This window comes from Pteropus alecto, unplaced genomic scaffold, assembly GCF_000325575.1.
Source record: "Pteropus alecto unplaced genomic scaffold, ASM32557v1 scaffold251, whole genome shotgun sequence".
Classification (NCBI taxonomy): Eukaryota; Metazoa; Chordata; class Mammalia; order Chiroptera; family Pteropodidae; genus Pteropus; species Pteropus alecto.
This window is the reverse complement of record NW_006431048.1, coordinates 3806906-3824527: the sequence shown is the minus strand read 5'-3', so window position 1 is coordinate 3824527 and position 17622 is coordinate 3806906. Positions and strand designations below refer to the sequence as shown.

At 43.8% G+C, this 17622-nt stretch overlaps 1 protein-coding gene across 1 annotated transcript in view; it reads right to left on the bottom strand.

Moving 5' to 3' along the window:
- Positions 1–17622, bottom strand: part of LOC102891261 (kalirin RhoGEF kinase) — a 295084-nt gene that overhangs the window by 238560 nt on the left and 38902 nt on the right. The window contains exon 3 of the mRNA XM_025052186.1: positions 12125–12239. Coding sequence (XP_024907954.1) covers positions 12125–12239 — 115 coding nt within the window. The remainder of the gene's footprint in view (positions 1–12124; positions 12240–17622) is intronic.

The window sequence follows — 17622 nt, the reverse complement described above, 5'->3', positions numbered from 1 at the left end:
ACAGGCGCTCCACTTCCCACTGCCCAGGCGGCCCTGCCCTGCAGCCAGGCTTCCCTCTGATGCCTGGCAGAGTGGTCGAGGCCAAGGGCACTGAAGAGGTCCCCATGTGTACACGAAGGAAAACATTGATAGCTCAGACACTGGTGTAAACCTGGGAGCAGCAAGGGAGGTCATGGAGAGCTGGACGGAGGACACCTGCGGGAGGGGACATATTTGAAAGTTGAAACTAAACAGGAAGGGTTCTAAGTGTTCCACCCTCGTTAGCCTGCAAGTTCAGGGGCAGCCTGAAAAAGCCAGAAGATTATTTGGCCATTCTAAGTTGGTGTGTATGTAAAAACTAAACAAGCGCCCTGTGTATGCACAGAATTAAATCTGGACTGATTTGCAGGCGTCCTAATAAACAGCTCCATCACAATCAGGGTTTGGGGGAGGGTGAGGAGTGGTTCTGCACGTCCAAAACAGGGAGTTTCTCATCAGCAAATGAGTGCTGAAGCCCGCGCTTCCTGCAAAGGAAAACAGCCTATGGTCTAGAGACAGAGGACATTCTCTTCCTGGGCAGGGAATCAGGGTGGGGCGTGTCACAGCACAAGGTTCAGACCTTGCCCTGGGCACCAGGCCAAGAGGAGCTGCTGTGAAAAACCCAACACGTGAATTACCAGCAATGGGGACAGATGAAATTCCAGCTCAGAACAGCACAGAACAGTCTGAGAGATGAGAGGGAGAAAAATGCACTGGTTTTAGGGTTTGGGGTAGCTCTCCAATCCAAAGCTGGTCCTCTCTTGACCTAGAAGGAGTGAGGGAGGGTGGCAGGGAGGATCTGAGAAAAAAAGAAAAAAACAGGGCCATGAGGACACACACTTGGATTATGTCAGTAAATTGTCCGGAAAAACATTTGTCCTAGCTGAGTCACCACAGCTCTGACAAAGTGCTCCCGTCTGGGTTCTGGGAGAAATAGGGCTGGCTGTCAAACTTGCCCAATTTAGAAATAATAATACTCCTCCTTGGTGAGACAGAGTCCACTCCGGTTCCCTGGCATGCTTTTCCACGCTCTATCCTCTGGCAGAGGGGCTCTGCCTTCTTTCTGGCGCTGAGCCAGTCCACCAGCCCTGGTCTGGGCACTCCCTTTTGGGTACAGCCCCTTACAGTGGAAAGAAACATCATGAAGGAAATCTGGGTCTGTCTGGCCTCAGTGACTTCATGTCTGGAAGAAGGAGCCTGGCACTGGCCCCCAGGGGTTTGGGTGTGAGACACCACACTTTCCCCTTGGGGAGCCCCCAATCTGATTGAATTCAGCCAACTTGCAAAGTGCTGCTCTGCAAACTCACCCACCAAAAAGACCTACCATCCGTGCCGACTATCATGGAGAGAGCATTGTGGACAATCAGAAGTTGTAGAAGAGACTGGGCCCATCACCATTATATGAGTTTTTTAAATTCAAAAGTCTTTTTTGAATTGTATTCAAATTATTTTGCTCTGCTTAGGTGATGCTGGACTTTTAAGAAAGAAGACTTTTTATCTAAAACAATCCAAGAGATGAGATGGAGTGAAAGAGCGGGGACAGATGTTCTTCTCTTAGTAGAAGCTGGTAAACCAGCACAGAAATTGTCTGCAAGTAGCGAGTATATTCACCAAGGTTATACTCCCAGCAACAAAAAGCCCTAGGTAGTGATGTGTTTCTTGTCCTCATCCTCCATGTCTAGAGAAAGAAAACAGTGTCTGGAAGGGAAAGTTTGAAAAGACAAAGACTTTTATCCTCAGCGTTTGTGACTGATGAAAATAGTGAGGAAAACAGTAGAAGTTCCAAAAGGTAAGTACGCCTGGAGTGCTGTGATTTCAAATTTACCCAAGACTGAGGACAAACCAAACAGGAGGGATTTTTTTTTTAACTTAAAAAAAGATTTGATTTTATAAAAGAAAGTTAAGAATTGGTATAGATATATCACATTATTTAGCCATATGTTTTCCCCCAAAATAGCATCATTATAAAATTCCCAGTTTCAACTGGCAATTATTACATACCCAGGCTATTTTCACAAAGGTTATTTTAATTAAATATTTACTACAGTTCTCTGAGAAAGATTATATTAAACCCATTTTAGGAAAAATCATTGTTGCTTAGTGGTTATTTACGTTTCAGTATTTCGATAAAATTTTAAAAAGTAAAGCCTGGAAAACCCAAGGTCTAATGAGGAGAGAGCAGAATATTACCATTTGAAATTTCTGACAAGAACCATCTATGTCTTCTTGGACAGCTGAGCTAAGATACTCTACCACGTGGTGGCAGCATACCTAACTTTCTAGAAGTGTATATAATAAAGGTAGTCTCTCTACAAATTTAGTGTTGTAACATAAAATGTCAGTATCCGATATATGCTAGAAATATACATAACCCCAAATACCAGTGAAGGGCACACAGTAACAGCTAACCAATGACAGGTGAAGAAGAAATACAAAACGTGCTGAAAATAACACCATAACGGGGGCAGGAAAAACAACTCCAAATCTGGAACCCACCGAGTGAAAAACACATCCTTCTTCCCTTACCCTAGGCTGTCTCTCCAGTATTTATATTTAGGGAACTCCCTTACTTCCAACATCCCATGAATCTGAACTAAATTTAATCATCGTGTTTCCTTAGCATGAATTCCAGAAAAACTTGAATGCACTGGGACTTATTTCACCTGACATGCTAAGTTTACCTAATCTAAGTGGAATCAGAAACATCAGCTTTCTAATAAGCCTGCTGTTGGTGAAGCATAGACTTCAGGAGCCTGAAAAAGAAATTAAATGGCTACACTTAAGTTTCAGAGGCTCATTCAACACTACTGCCCAGGAGACAAACTCCAAGGAGTCCTAGCTTCCTTGTGGAAGGCAGATAAATAAGGACCTCAGTTCAGATGAGCACAGAGGAGGTTAAGACCACTTTGGGCCAAGCCAGGAACTGACTGCAGGACCAGCCAAAAGCTGAAACATACCCAGGGGCAAAACTAAAACCTCATCAAGGACAAAAACAAGTAAGTCTTTCCAGATTTCATATCAGATCCGAACTTTAAATGTATGGTCCCCTTTAAGAAGTCTATTAGTTAGAGAAAAATAAAATGAATCCTAACCTGCAACACCCCAAAGGGGAGGCCTCCTGACCAATTCCTTTACTCTTTTCCAATCCAGGATCAGGTTTAGGTGCAGTACATATGGACATGTGGTTCTAAGGGTTTCTTGATGATGGTGATAGCACGGTTTGTGCAGTGGGGCCTGTGCAATGATGAGCAAATAAACTTACATTTGGAAACATGTAAAGTCATACTAGAGCTATAAATTGGGTAATTTGGAGAACAATATGGCATTTTGTATCGCAAGCCTTAAAAAAATGACCATGATTGCTACAAATCTATCCCAAAGAAATCATCTAAAATGCAGACAAATGTTTATACACGAAGATGTTTACTGAGTTATTTGTGGCAATGAAGTTTTAGAAATAACTTAGATGTCTAATGATAAGGTTAATTAAAATATGGTACAGCCCAAGATACACTATTATGCATAAAGTTTTTAATGTTAAGAAAATATTCTTATGGCATAATGCAAAGCAGAATAAAACAAGCAGCAAAATTAAATAAATAATATGATTCGAGTCTATTTTTTTAAAGCTCTAAAGAAAGACAGGAAAGAAATGTGTCAATATATTAATCGTTACTATCTCTAGATGGTAGCTTTTTAAAAAAATTCTTTGTATTCTTCAGCATTTATTTTCTATACTAAAGAAATATTTTTCTAATTAATAAAAAAGTCAAAACTTTATCACACTATTAGGCATACATATTCATTTATTCAATACGTATTATGAACCTGCTAGGTGTTACCAACCTTACTGCTATTAGTACTATTTCTGCTGACTCCAATCCTAACCTTAACCATCGCCCTAACACAGACTTTGACATAGCAGTGCTAGGGACAATGAGGAACAGGTGATAAAACAAGACCCCTACTTTCAAGCAAGGCAAGAGAAAGAGACTGCCATTTGTCATTGGCCCCTTCTGTGAGCCAAGCCTAGGGCTACCTTATTATGTGTTGTCATATAATCCTCACTACCGTTGTGTTTGGTAATAGCTTAATGCCTATTTTACAGGTGAGGGATTTGTTGGAAAGCATGCACATTTCCCCTTCTAGAAAAGAGGGTTCTGGGGTTCATTCTTCCTGGGCTGAAATCCCCTGCATAATTTCCAAGGGTCAGTATTTTTCTTCAAGCCCCCTTTTTCCTTCTCTAGTAGTTCATAGTTCCACTCCCACCAAGTCAAATTCCCTTCTAAGGGTCACACTGAAGATGCACGTGAAGAAAAACCAACACTCTTCTTTCCATCAGGAATCCCTTTATCCATGCTGGGTCTTTGATTTACTACCTAAGGCATTTACCGGTTCCTGGAATTACCAGGGCTGCTTCTCATAGTTATTTCATGGCCACATGGTTTTCACCTCTGATTGTCCGGGTTACTGCTATCCAGGGAATCACAAATGCTTGTCTCCGCAGCTGGAGCATCACAGCTGGCTCTCCCCCGACCCCCCACACAGTTGCTTTTCATAGAATTTCCATGAGCCCCTCTAGTCCCTCAGCCCCATCAGGGCTGCGCAGGCACTGGCCTGTCTAGTCCAGCAGTGGTCCAGGAAGTGAACCAACTTCAAAATGCAGATTAGCTGACAGCTAACTAATGCCAATATTGTGTTTCTGACGCCAGAGCAGTGCAGAAGATAGAACCAGGCAGGAGACCGAGGGAAAGAAACATCTCGAACTGGAGAAAACCGAACAAGATGACCATTTCTAGAATACAAGAGAGACCATCCAACTGACCCAGGCTTTGAGTCCAGGGTCCCTGCTACTGGCAGTCTTTTACTCATCTCTTTAAATAGTTTCTGTGGTCTTAAGTACTTTTGTTTTTTCTGCTTTTCTTGATGTAATTCAGTCACTAAAGCATAGTTGACTGTCATCCACAGATGAGCATAAATGAGCAGTGTTTACCGTTATAAAACTGGACACAAACACCTGGGAGGAAGTTGAGGGTCTCCCACACCACCTGCACATCCACAGTCACCATTGCTGCCTTGGCCAGCAGAAGCCCAGGTCTGAGGCAATCTCCACCTGCATTTCCCATCTGCATCAACCTTCACACTTAGAATGCCCCAAGAAAGCAGGTTTGATGCAAAGTAGTCACTGCCCACCACCATAACATCTGCCTGCGCCCTCATCTCCCTAACCACTCTCCTTCACTCTCCTGTTCCAGTCCAACCCTTAGCACATCCTTCAGCATCTATCTTCCTACTCTCCCCAAATCTATCCCTTGCACTCCATTACTGTTGCCTCCAGCATCTATCTTCCTACTCTCCCCAAATCTATCCCCTGCACTCCATTACTTCACTCTGGCCTCCTCATCAATTCAGTGGATAAAAACTTAAGCTCTGGTGCTAGACCACCTTACTCTAGATTATACTGGCTGTGCGTTCACAGTTAAGTTACCTAACCTCTCTGAGCCTGTTTCATCATGTGGAAAGTGGGAATAATAATAATATCCATCTCAAAGTGCTGTGATTATCAAGTTAATGCATGCAAAATACTTGTCACAGTGCAATAATGTAGGTTAAAGATAATAATAATAATGGCTAGCACTTACTTATCACTTACTAGATTGGTTCCAGAGGTAGGAAGCATTAAGTGCTTTTCCCCCACTCAAAATTACGTTTGAAGATTCATCCATGTTGTTGCATATCATAATAGTTCAAAAAAGTTGGTCATAGAAAACTACATATGGTACGATACCATTTTTATAAAGCTCAAAAAATAAAACTAAACAATACAGTGTTTATGAAACGTGTAAACTATACCGAAAAAGCAAAAGAAGAATAAATACAAAACTCAGAAGAGTGGATATTTAGGGGGGATATAAAGGATTGGAATGGAGAGGAGTCACAGGTTGCTTCAAGAACACAGATGATTTTTTCTTCCAAAGTTGAAAGGTAAGCTCTCGGGTGTGCATTTTATTATTATGCTTCGTAACTTACATGTACATCTATTCCTTCAGATACTGCAAACCTTACTATATATGTATGTATATATGTATATTATTATTATTCTCCTCTTTCAGGAGGCAGACTAACAAGTACTGAGTACGTGGGTACTGCAGAGAGACTGCTGGAAAATTTCTTCACAACACCCTGTGAGATGGATATTCTTTTCCCAAATTAAAAATAAGAATAGTGAACTCAGAAATGTTGAGTAATGTGTCCAAGGCCTCATCCTGTGCCAAATATCTTCCATTTGCCCCATTTAAATCCACTCTCCATCTTCTCCCCTCTACCTGATGCCCTGGGAGGCTGACCCACAAGAACTGCATCAGTGGGCTCCCCATCACCTGGATTCAGTTGCATTCAGTCAGTGACAAATAATGACAGGAGGTCAGAGAACAGGAGCACAGTGAAGTGAGGATATCGATCCCCCTGTCCCCTATCATGGACTCACCATGAGTGGGTGGCACCTCTCTACCGAAGGCCACAGCTCCTGTCAGCTCTCTCTCTCCAGATTCATGGCACAGCTCCTCTCCTTGCTCCTTCAGGCCCAGAAGTAAGACTGTCTCCCGTCCCTGCTGTTTGAACCCTGGGATAACTTGGAAATCTAAACATTTCTGGTTTCCCTGTTCCCTATCCACATCATTGTAGACTGTCTTTTCACTAAACTCTTCTGAGATTACCCAGCTTGAATGGCCATGTGTTTTCTGAGTGAGAAGGGGTGGAGCTACAATCTGAACCCCAGTGTTTTCCATCCATCCTAAGATGCCTCTCTTCCCTTTGTTCTGAAGGTCTGCACAGCTCCAAGGAAGGTGATCACTAACAATAGTAGTTACTGTTGTGATGTTATGTTCCTCAGCAGACAACACTTTGCTCTTTAGGGCTTGTGTTCTATACAGGTAACAAAAGGACACCTAAGAGATATTGCTCAGAAATTTGTGTAGAATGTGAGAACCATAATAGAAATTAAAAACTTTCTATACATAAGCAACAAAATAAATTAAAAATGGATGTGAAAAGGTATAAGTTTTAGAGGAATGTTCTCATCAGTCCTATTTTCTGAACCTTCCATCACCACTCCTCACATCTTCCTTAAATTAATGATCTCAGAGAAAAGATCAGGATGTGAAAAACATGTCTCAATAGATCCTTACAACAAAACACATTCAGTGACGACAGTCTGGACAGCTTGGGCTCTTCCATGCTGAATATAGTGGGAGGAAACCCTTGCAGTTTTTACTTCCTCATCTTTTAACTGTCTTTCTGGTTCTCTCTGCTTATTTCTATTTTTCTGGTGATGCTGCAAAAGATAGTGCTGGCTATAAGCCCAATTTATCTCTGGCTGAAATCAGTAGAATAAGAGCAAATGTTATCAAATAATAACTTGTGAATACTGGCACCTTGGTTTGATTGGCATGACAGAATATCCCCTCATGGTTTCTTGTCATCTTTCCTCACCAATATTACACCCGCATTCCTTGCCAGAACACTTAGCATCTCAGCAGCATTGCTAAGAGCTGAATTAAATGGCAGATACATCAAGGGCCTAACAACTGATGCCTTTAGGAGCAGCAGAAAGATGATCATGACAAAGCAGGATAATGATGATGGAAAAGAGGAATTCAGTGCCATAAAAATAATCCAGGATTTCTTTACTAGATATCTAGAAATTCCTATTTCAAGCACATGGTCAACTCCCAGTAATCACTGTGGGTAGATTATCCCCACTGTGAGCTCTGCCTAGGCAATTGTTTACTCTTAGACTAGATTTTCTGTCCTGTCTCTCAATTTCTAGGGACATTCATGAGCTGCTTGTATCTGAGTATTTGCCTTCTACTCCTTTTCATGAACAAATAACTGCAAGCAGACAGCAGGCCAGAAAAACAAACAAACAAAAAAGCTAGATAAGTGCAAGATGGACAACAGTCAAGAAAGATAACATGAAAATTCACCAAGATCCCTCTCCAGGCTCTGGCTCATTATAGTTAGTTGATAAATATTTGTTGAATTGAAATGAATAGAGTGGTTAGAAAGTTGAATTAGAAGACTTTTAAGGCCTCTTCCTATCCTGATATTCTATGATTCCTTAGCATAAAATTATAGAAAATTTAGAGAGGAACCAGGAGATGGATGCTCGAACTTATCAGGAGCAAGAAAGGGAAGATAGAAAGGATTCATTTCAGGCTGAGATGGATCCCAAAAGAGTAACTAGGACTGTTTCAAACTGTCACACCCCAGGATGATTCTTGGTCCCAGGTGACGCCCCAAAATCCCACTCAGAGTCCAAGGGAACTAGAAAGAAGTTCTCTTAGGATTGAAGATGTAAATAAGATCTGAAGTAAAATTCCAGGCTTTAACTTATTTAGGGAGGCTGAGAAATGGAGCGCATGTTGGTGAGAGTAGTAATATTCTGTTCTGAGGTCTTCAGTTTTATAATGTATGGTTTTTGTTTTTGTTTTTTTCCCAACATCATAGAAACATAGAATTCAGGGCAGGAAATCTTCCTAGAAATTACCTAATCCAGCCTCCAGCCCAGTGGAGGAATTCTTCCTACAGCATCCCTAACAGAAGGTTATCCGGTCTCCAGTGACCGGAAGCTCACTTTTTCCAGAGGCGGCATTACTGCTGGACAGCTCCACGTGGGCAGGATCTTTCTTCACTTCAGAGTCCTAATCTTTCTAGTCCATTAATGCAACAGCAACCATGCCTGTTCTCTCCTCTTTGAGGCAGCTCTCTTGACACCTGAAGTCAGGAATCACTTTTCTTCCATTTTCACTCCTGCCAGAAAACATCCTTCAATCCTTCAACTGCAGACACAGTTTGTGGATACCTCAGTGTGCTGCTCCCCCTGACAATACTTTTACTGGTCGATGTAGTTCTTAAAATAAGGCTGGAAGAGTTCAATGTGCAGAGTTGAATGCAGTGGTCCAGACATGGCCTGGCTTTCACAGAGGATAGTGGAACTATTTCTTTCCATTCATTTCTAAATAATCACAACCATCTGTTTAACGATCTATTCTAAGAATGTGTCAAAAATGGCCATCGAGATGACTGGTTCCTTAGATTCCAGGATCCTATTTCATCACTTAGTGGTCCTTATTTGTTTGTCTTCTGCTGGTTGGTTCATCTCCTATGTCACCAGCACAGTCATATATTGCACCACCCTTTATGGCCACTAGTTTGGCACTGGGTAGGGAAATTCCCAGGTTTTCCCCAACTTTCTCAAAATGTCTCTTCATTGTCACTATGAATTTTCAATCTGCCTGGCAGACAGAGACTCTAAATATTTGTTAAATAAAGAATGAACACACCCTAGGCCCCATCTGACCACACGCATGCAAGCCAGTTCAAAAACACCACGGTAACTACTACTCAATAAAATCCAGCGTGGGGAGAAAAAAAAAAGAATGAATAAATACATAAATAAATGAATGCCAAATGTCACTGAGAGATGATCACGCCAGTCTGTAAAGCACACTCCACCTCCATGGGAGCCTGATTTTTTAGCCTCCTGGGCCATGACCCAGAATAGATCATTTCTTCCCACCAGTATCATCCACTTAATCCAGCTATTCATTTTCATAGTTTCCCTCCTTTCCCAAAGCCCTGGCTAAGCAGGAGAGTGGCAAACACTATCTGACCCAGACTTCACTGTCTTTAGAACAATTCTGTTTCAGGTTTTGTTTCCAACAGTCATCACGTGTGAACTTGTGATCAACGGAATTAGAAAGTGACGGGTGGGCATGACTAGTTAGTAAACTCTGCAGCCTGCCAGGTACTCACACTCCTGGTGAACACAGGCCCCCTGGGAGAGAGGCAGCAGGCATCCCAGAACAATTCTTCCCACTGAAAGTGGCAACAGGATGCTTACCTCCCACCTGCCGGAATCTGTGAAGAACTTTCTCTGTTCACAAGAGTACAGGATGTAATGCTTATGATCACCCTCTGAGAAGCAGAGAGCCTGCATCTAGTACAGTCCTTCAATAAAAATGTACTGTTTGTACTGTTTCTCCTTTTTCATGACCTTCTTCTCAGCCCCTCTTGGGTTTCATTCCCCTTCCCCCAGCAGAAGTCTTTTCCTCTTTAATTGTTCCCAATCTGTTTTATCCCATCGTTGTTTAACAAGTCAGAATGAAGAAAAGTGTTCTTCCAACTCTTTCACCTTCTATTCTAAAGAGAAGATAAGTGTGCATTAGCTGCAGGATGTGGTAAACACAGCAGAATGAAAAATGTACCCTGCATATCTCCAGGGATCCCAATTTCTTCTGGTTCTAAAAGAGCTGAGAATCCGTTATGGGTCCCCATAAAAACTTTTCTTGTAAATTGGTTTTAAAAATGCCTGGTTTTATGCCCGTTAGTGTACCTAAGAAAGGTGCTTTTAAAACTGCTTAGCCTCCAGCAGACTAAATTGCTAAATTACCTAGATCAATCATGGGTTATTTAGTCCATCTTCTTGCCTCTGAGACAGATGGGAATATTTCTTATATCTAAAGACCTGTAGGATTAAAAAAAAAAAAAAAAAACCCTTCTGTTCTATTCTTTAGTCCAAAGTCTCATGCACAAAGTTTAGAAGTTCTTCTTTGATTCTAACCCAAATCCTTTTTTTGAAGCTTAAAATCTTTTATTTATTTATTTTTTCTGGTCCTTGGTGGATATCATAAAGAAAAAAAACAGACACTGTTCATCATCTATTTGTCCACATCCTTCTGCTTAGAGCTCTTCAGGGCTCCTCATTCTATGCAATATCCTTGTAAGCATTTGATGACTGCTCTTAAATCCCCATTACCACCTGCCCATCACTATCTACCAATCCTTTACATTTATCTCTCCTGCAGCTCTTTCAAATGCAGTGCTTGCCTCACTTGACACCTGCTTAAAGAACATAATCAGCACATTCAAGAATTATCCAGGGTTTCCCAGCAAAGGCGGTGCTGAATCTATAGCTCCTCTCTGTAATTTACTAATTCTCCTATAAAATGCACAGACACAAGATGAAAGTTCTGAAAGCCCCAAGCACCACTTCTTATTTGCCACAGCAAACACTTGACAGGCTCCAGTCCCTCTAAGAGCGAGGGCAGAGAGACCTGGGGCAGCAGTCAGGAGAAGTGGATTCTAGGCCAAGCTCTGCCACTGACACCCCAGAAGAAACTCTCGTCCCATCTTGACCCTGTTTCCCAAGCAGAATGCAACACATATTTGCCTAGATTATTTTTCAGGGCTCTTCTGGATCTCACATTCTATGATCCTCAAACTAGGCAAAGACTTCTCTTCTCTCTCCTTGAAGGATATAGACCATGTCCTTGGTATGTCTCCCTCTACCAACCTCCATGACCAGCAGCACCTAGAAACACACAGAAATCTGTGCTTCTCAACCTCTTTTAAAAAATTATCATCATCCCTTTTTCCAAAAGAGACTTTCTATACTTTCTTCCTTAATCACACATGCCCAATTAAATTTTAATACTACAAATAAACTGTATAACTATTTATATACTGTATGTATAGCTGTGCTGAGTACATAAAAGAGTAAGATTTTTGCTGCCCCCAAGAACCAATTTCCACCCCCCTTGGTGACACTATTACCCCCCACTGACCTCGACTGAGCTGAAGACTGCCTCTTGAATGATACAGATGGAATTATTTGACTCAAACTCAAAAAATCACAAATATATTCACAAGCCAGACGTTTTAAAAATAATCCATTACACAAGCCAGAGTGGAATCAGCCAGAGTTCCCATCTCCCCAAGGTAAACCGCAGCTTCCCATCTCTCCTCCCCAAGCCACACTGTCTCCTGTTCCAGGCCTCATCCTGGTCCTCTCAGTCTGGGACTGTCACCTCTGCCCACAGTTCCCACTTCTAGCTCCCACTCCATTCATATGAATCCCAGAAGAAACAATAGGAATGATGGAAATGAGGCGAACAATGGCTGATGATGTTCCAGGAATAAACGGAATCCACTACAAAGGCAGAAGCACCCTGGGCATCTGGCAGAGATGGAGGCTCATTCCAACTCACTTGCATCCACCCAGACCCTCCTCCTCTTCCCTGCAGGACATGTCCCTTCACCTTACCTTGGCACACTGGCCAAATAGGTCACGAGTTTCCGTAGGTCTTCCTGTCTTATTCTGTCATGATTGCTGCGAGCAGGGAAGGTCAGGATGGGTCCACCTCGCTTATCACGGCCCCCTGCAGGAAGGGAGAGGAGGGAGTATAAGAAAACCAGGCAAAAAGTGTGCTGCAGAGGAAAAAGAATTCTGTCTGAGTGCCAGATGAAACAGGCAGAAATATGGTGCTTAGAGAAATATGGTCACTGTTTGGGACAAGGGCATGGGGTTTGGATGTGGGCAATGTCTTTGACTTCTCTGAAGCCTCATCTGCAAAATGCAGATGAAAATAAAAATGACCACATAACAGGGCTGCTGCAAGGAGTGATGAGATGGCACATGTGGAAGCACTCTGAAAAGTAAATATCTTTACAGATGTGCAGTGATAGTGACGGTGGTATAAGTGTCCTTATTGAGAAAATAAGCCATTGAAAATACTGTGGTCTTTGGATATTGAACCTGCAATTCACTTCTCTTTGCAAGGTTCTGTGAGGTGGGAGTGCTCAGAATTAACTGACTACTGTGGTGAGAAGCCCTTTAAGCATCTACCCTGGACACAATTGCTGGGAGGTTTTTAGATCCATAGAAAAGACCTTAAGTGTTTTCTACACAGCCATAGATCCACCCCTGCCTGTCTGCCTGAGGTACCACCTGTCACTCCTGCTGGAGGAGCACATGAATCTTTATTGAAAATAAGGATACTCAAGGTCTTAATCACTACCGATGCTTTTGTACACACTATGATTACAAATGTTTTCCAAATATCATGTTAAAAAAAAAAAAAAAGGCTGGAAGGAGAACACTGAAATGATGAGCATTGTTGTTATTACAAGGCTGGGATTTTACATATTGCTTTTTCTTTCTTCTTATTTTCCAAGCTTCCTATTCACTATTCTGTGATTTTAAAATATTCATTAATAGATGCTGCAATTAGGAAGCAGGGCCAAGTTTCTCAGGAGAGTTAGATGGGGATGAAGCTAAGGTGTAGTAACCATGTCCTTACACACAAAAAAAACCTGTGTCATGAACACAGACTCCTCATCCCGCATGCATCTCAGGCAGCCACCTCACATCTCCCAGAGCAGGGACCACAAGGGAATCTAACACAAGAGAGGGGGTTGCCATGGCCATCCTCGATGCTGGAAAAGAAGCCTAAAGCTCAGCCCTTGGAAGAAGGATCTCTTCCGAGGAAAGGCAGAGCCTCCCATGCCCCCCACCCAAAGTAGGTTTGTGAATAATGTTTCCTTCTGATTGTGGGGTCCTGAAGTCACACAGACAGAGGGGAGGCTCGACAAACAAAACCCAATTCTATCCAGGATACTTCTGTGGAGGAAATAAGGAGGCTGCAAGGAGAAAAGGATCAAACAAGGTCAAGGTCACTGAGAAACCTGCTCTGATGAAAACATGTTTCAGCACCGCCGCCCCTCCCGTGGCTCCTCCCTCCAGCCCCACACCAGGGCTGACTTGCGTGGATATACCACAGAGTTGGGGCCAGGCCCTCAGCTCCCGACTTCCCATCCCACAGGCCCTGTTTCTTATATGAATAACTACCCCCAACTCATCTGCCTTGGAAATAGTCCCACCTCTCAACTGCCTTCCACAGGAGAAAAAGGGCTAAACAGAAGGCTTCTTGAGAGCTGGGAAGTTCTCCTACACCATCAACCCTCCCCTCCAGCCAAGGATTTTCACTTGGATGGTTTTAACTGCAGCTGTTGCCTTTCTTCCTGACCTTGCACGGACACTTTAAGAGTAAAGCCATGGGAACATGTAGGGCCAAGCCTGGTCTAATCGGCAAAGGCTAACTGAAGAGTCTAGAGGGCTGTTGGCACTGTCCTTCCTGAGCTAGAGCCAGTTCTGCACTCAGAGGCAGGTGTTTCACAAAATCATGGCTGGAGAAGTTTCTAGATAATGAGGGAAGAAAGCCTGGGCAGTACAATCCCCTCCCTTCAAGCAGTATGGATAAGGAGTCAAGAGGGGACAGCAGGATCAAGCCAAGTATTTTTCAGAAAGGATAGGACCTTGCAAGACTGTAGGAAGAGGAGGAGGAAGAAGCACAGAGGAAGAAAATCATTATGCTAGAAAGGGTGGGACAAGAGATGCAGCAGGGCTTCAGAGCAGGTGCAAGGGGAGGGCTCCAGCCCCTTTCTCTGTAGTGGCTGATAAATGTCAAAGAGGGAGGAGGAAACAGATAAATTACGGACAGGAAGGCATTCAGCCTGCATGGGGAACAATGTTCTTTAGGTGGAAAAGGAGACGAGATCACCTGTCATGGGTCAGGGCGCATTCAGCCTGCATGGGGAACAATGTTCTTTAGGTGAAAAAGACGAGATCACCTGTCATGGTTCAGGGCAAGGTGCTGAGAGAGAGGAGGAGTGGACCACCACTGGCGACTGTCCCGGAGGATGAACAGCAGGACTGTGTATGATGTGGACCTAAGGGAAGGCAGCAGGGCGAGAGCTCTGTCAAAAGGTCTGGCTGCAGAGTTGAGCGATAGCAGAACAGACCTAATGCCTGGGGTAAGCGGGGAGGGCCCAGCGAGGGTAGGAAATGTCCTGCTGGATGATGAGTTCCCAGAGAAGAGGGAGTGGCATATGATTTGTTCATCTTACATCCATCCTCTCCCAAGGGACAGGAGAATGTCAGAAAAAGTCAAAGGCAAGATGCTAAGGCCACAACAGACACACTAAGGGTCAGGGTCTTGGATGTGCATGGCCACGGTAGGGAGGCAGAAGACTTTGCTGCCAAAAGAAGCTGAGCAGCCATGATGCTGCGGCATTTGATCCACAACTGACATGGGTTCTGAAGTTACGGAGGGTAATAAGAGATGAAGAATGAGAACCCCCTGCTAGAGTTAGTGTGTATTATGCAAGTGGGTCCCAGAAAGTGGGAGACAAAAGTAGCCATGTTTTGAAAAGGTAATAGAGACGGTAGCAAGATCTTCAAAAACGCCATTCCCTTGCTCATCAAATATCTGCTATTTGCCTACTCGTGTAAGGCTTTGGTGCTAGGAGCTACAGAATAAGAATGTAGAGACTAAAGGGAAAGGAGCTGGTTTGATGTTCTAGAAAAGACACTGATCACCTTCCACAGAGGCAGGGGAAGTGCGGGCTCGGGAGGAGGCAAGGCCAAAAGCAGGGAAAGTTAAGGCTTCCCAGACTAAGGTGGAGGAGAATGGTGCTTGTGTTTTTCAGGGGGTGTCAGGCTCCAGTTAGAGCAAGCAGATTAGAGTATTTTGGGAGGAGGACAAAAAAAATAACATTTGGGAATCATACAAAAAGTCTGGTCCATGTAACTATAGTTCTGCAAGATGTTAATGGATAATGTGATAGTTTTAAGGGAATGATATCGTTCTGTAGGTCGGGAAATGCTTTCATGTGCTTGATGGACATGCACTTTAACGAACATGGCAGATCTCCAAGAGAGGGGCTATTATACACAGCATTTCCTAAACTTATTTGCGGGTAGGACACCGTTTTGCTTTTTGAGGACCATCTCATGGGACTGCTGCTGTTCCATGGAACACACTTCAAAGGTCATGGGTCCAGAGTACAAAATATTGTGCCACCACAGCTTGGAATTTCCCAGGGAACAATGCTGTTATCTCCCACAACGATGCTGGTGGGAGACAGGTGACAAAAAGGGACGTCGGGAGGTGGCCAAAAGGAGGGTGTGTGTGTACACGAATATAATAGGGGTGAAATGGGTCCTGCACAAGAAGATCGGATAAAAGGGACAGTGGGTGCTGTGAGTGGGAGGCATAACACACAAAGGAAGCTGGAGAGAAGGCAGGGGCAGAGGGGGATTGTGAACAATGAAGCAGGACAGAGCAGGGCTGGAATGAAGGAGGCTCCCTGAGGCACAGCCAAAGATCCTGTCACAGACAAGTGCACACACTCACATGCAGAAGCTGCTAGGCTGCACGAGATTATTCCAAATGTGTGTCCCCATGGCAGCACAGCTTCTCCTTACCCTGGCCACTGACAGGGGAGGTGCCGACAGGGGAGGGCAGGCACGACCAACAGTTGGTTTCTCTGCTTACCACCTTCTGGCAGTGCTTTCTTCTCAGAAAGAAATACGCTTGCTACACTGCATTATATAATGCTAGATTTCTCTGTTTTTGTCTTATTTTTGTGTTTTGTCTTCTAAAAACTCAAAAAACAAGTAGTTTTTTATTTGTTTTTAGTTTTTGACTTTTAGATGCAGCCAGTCATCTCCCTGGTACCCTCAGCATCCTTCCCAGCCACAGAAGGACAATCTTCCTTAAGCCCAAAAGCTCCTGACACCACGTGCAGAAGAAGAGGACTCACCCCAGGCTGCTTGACCAAAGTGGACACATGGCATGAGCTGCACACTCCCAGACCCCTGCTCCTGCTCTGGAAACATCTACCTGCCTCATACCTGATGAACTGCCTTCCTGGCACCTTGCTTCTGTGTGCTCCATTAGGACAACTCCCTGCACTGGAGAAGTTCTTCTCTAGAGCTGGCCAGGCCTGCCCCAGGACTCCAACTGAATTCTCATGAGAAAAAAACAAACAAACAAATGATGGACAATCATGCAAGGGTCTCTATGTCAGTGTCTCTATTCATATGCACCAAAATGATATAGAATAGGATGGTACTCGGAGGTTATACATTAAAGCCAGGAAGGCTCCAAGAGGACGCAAAGTGGAAAGTAACTTGGGAAGAAGAGAAGCTTGGACTGGCAGAAGGTATAGGGAAGGCACTACAAGTAGAGTAAACACCAAGCATGAGAGAAATGGGAGGATTAGCAGGATACCCAGGGAACAGGGAGGAGGACATCAGGTTAAATAGGCTCAAGGCCATAAAGAAGAAGAGGAAAAGATCTGATCAGATTCCCCAGAGGGCTATGGGCCATGTCCTCAGAGCCCACCCAGATTATGGGCAGCAGCAAAAGTCAGAGGCCTGGCGCTGTCCAGTGGCCTCCAGGATTCCTACACAAGGTCTCACCCCCAGGCTCAGCAGGCACTCAGATCCAAGGCTTTGGGGGTTGTCTTACCTATACCTCTACCCATACTGAAATCGCTGCCATGTGATCCTACCAAGGGATCAGCCTGTGCTTCAACATCTTCAGTGACAGGGCTCACTACCTAACAGACACACAAGCACCTAACACTAATAGTGACAGGCAGCTTCCTGGTCACTCTCCTCTAACAGCAACAACAATAATAAAACACTAGCATTATTAGTATTAGTACTACTACTAACCATAATAATATGGAATGCATGTAGTCCCTTACAGAGGCTTACATGCTCCCATCACATACTCTGCCCTCACTTCCCACCCCCCGACACTCTGAATCAGTGGACTTGCCTCTTCCCTCTGGTCAGGTGGGAGATACCTGCTGTTTGGTTTCTCCTCCCCTCTCTCCCTTCTCTCCATTTTGGCAGTCACCCATCAGCCAGGCCAGCGGTACCTGTGGAGTGAATCCCTGCACTGTGGGACC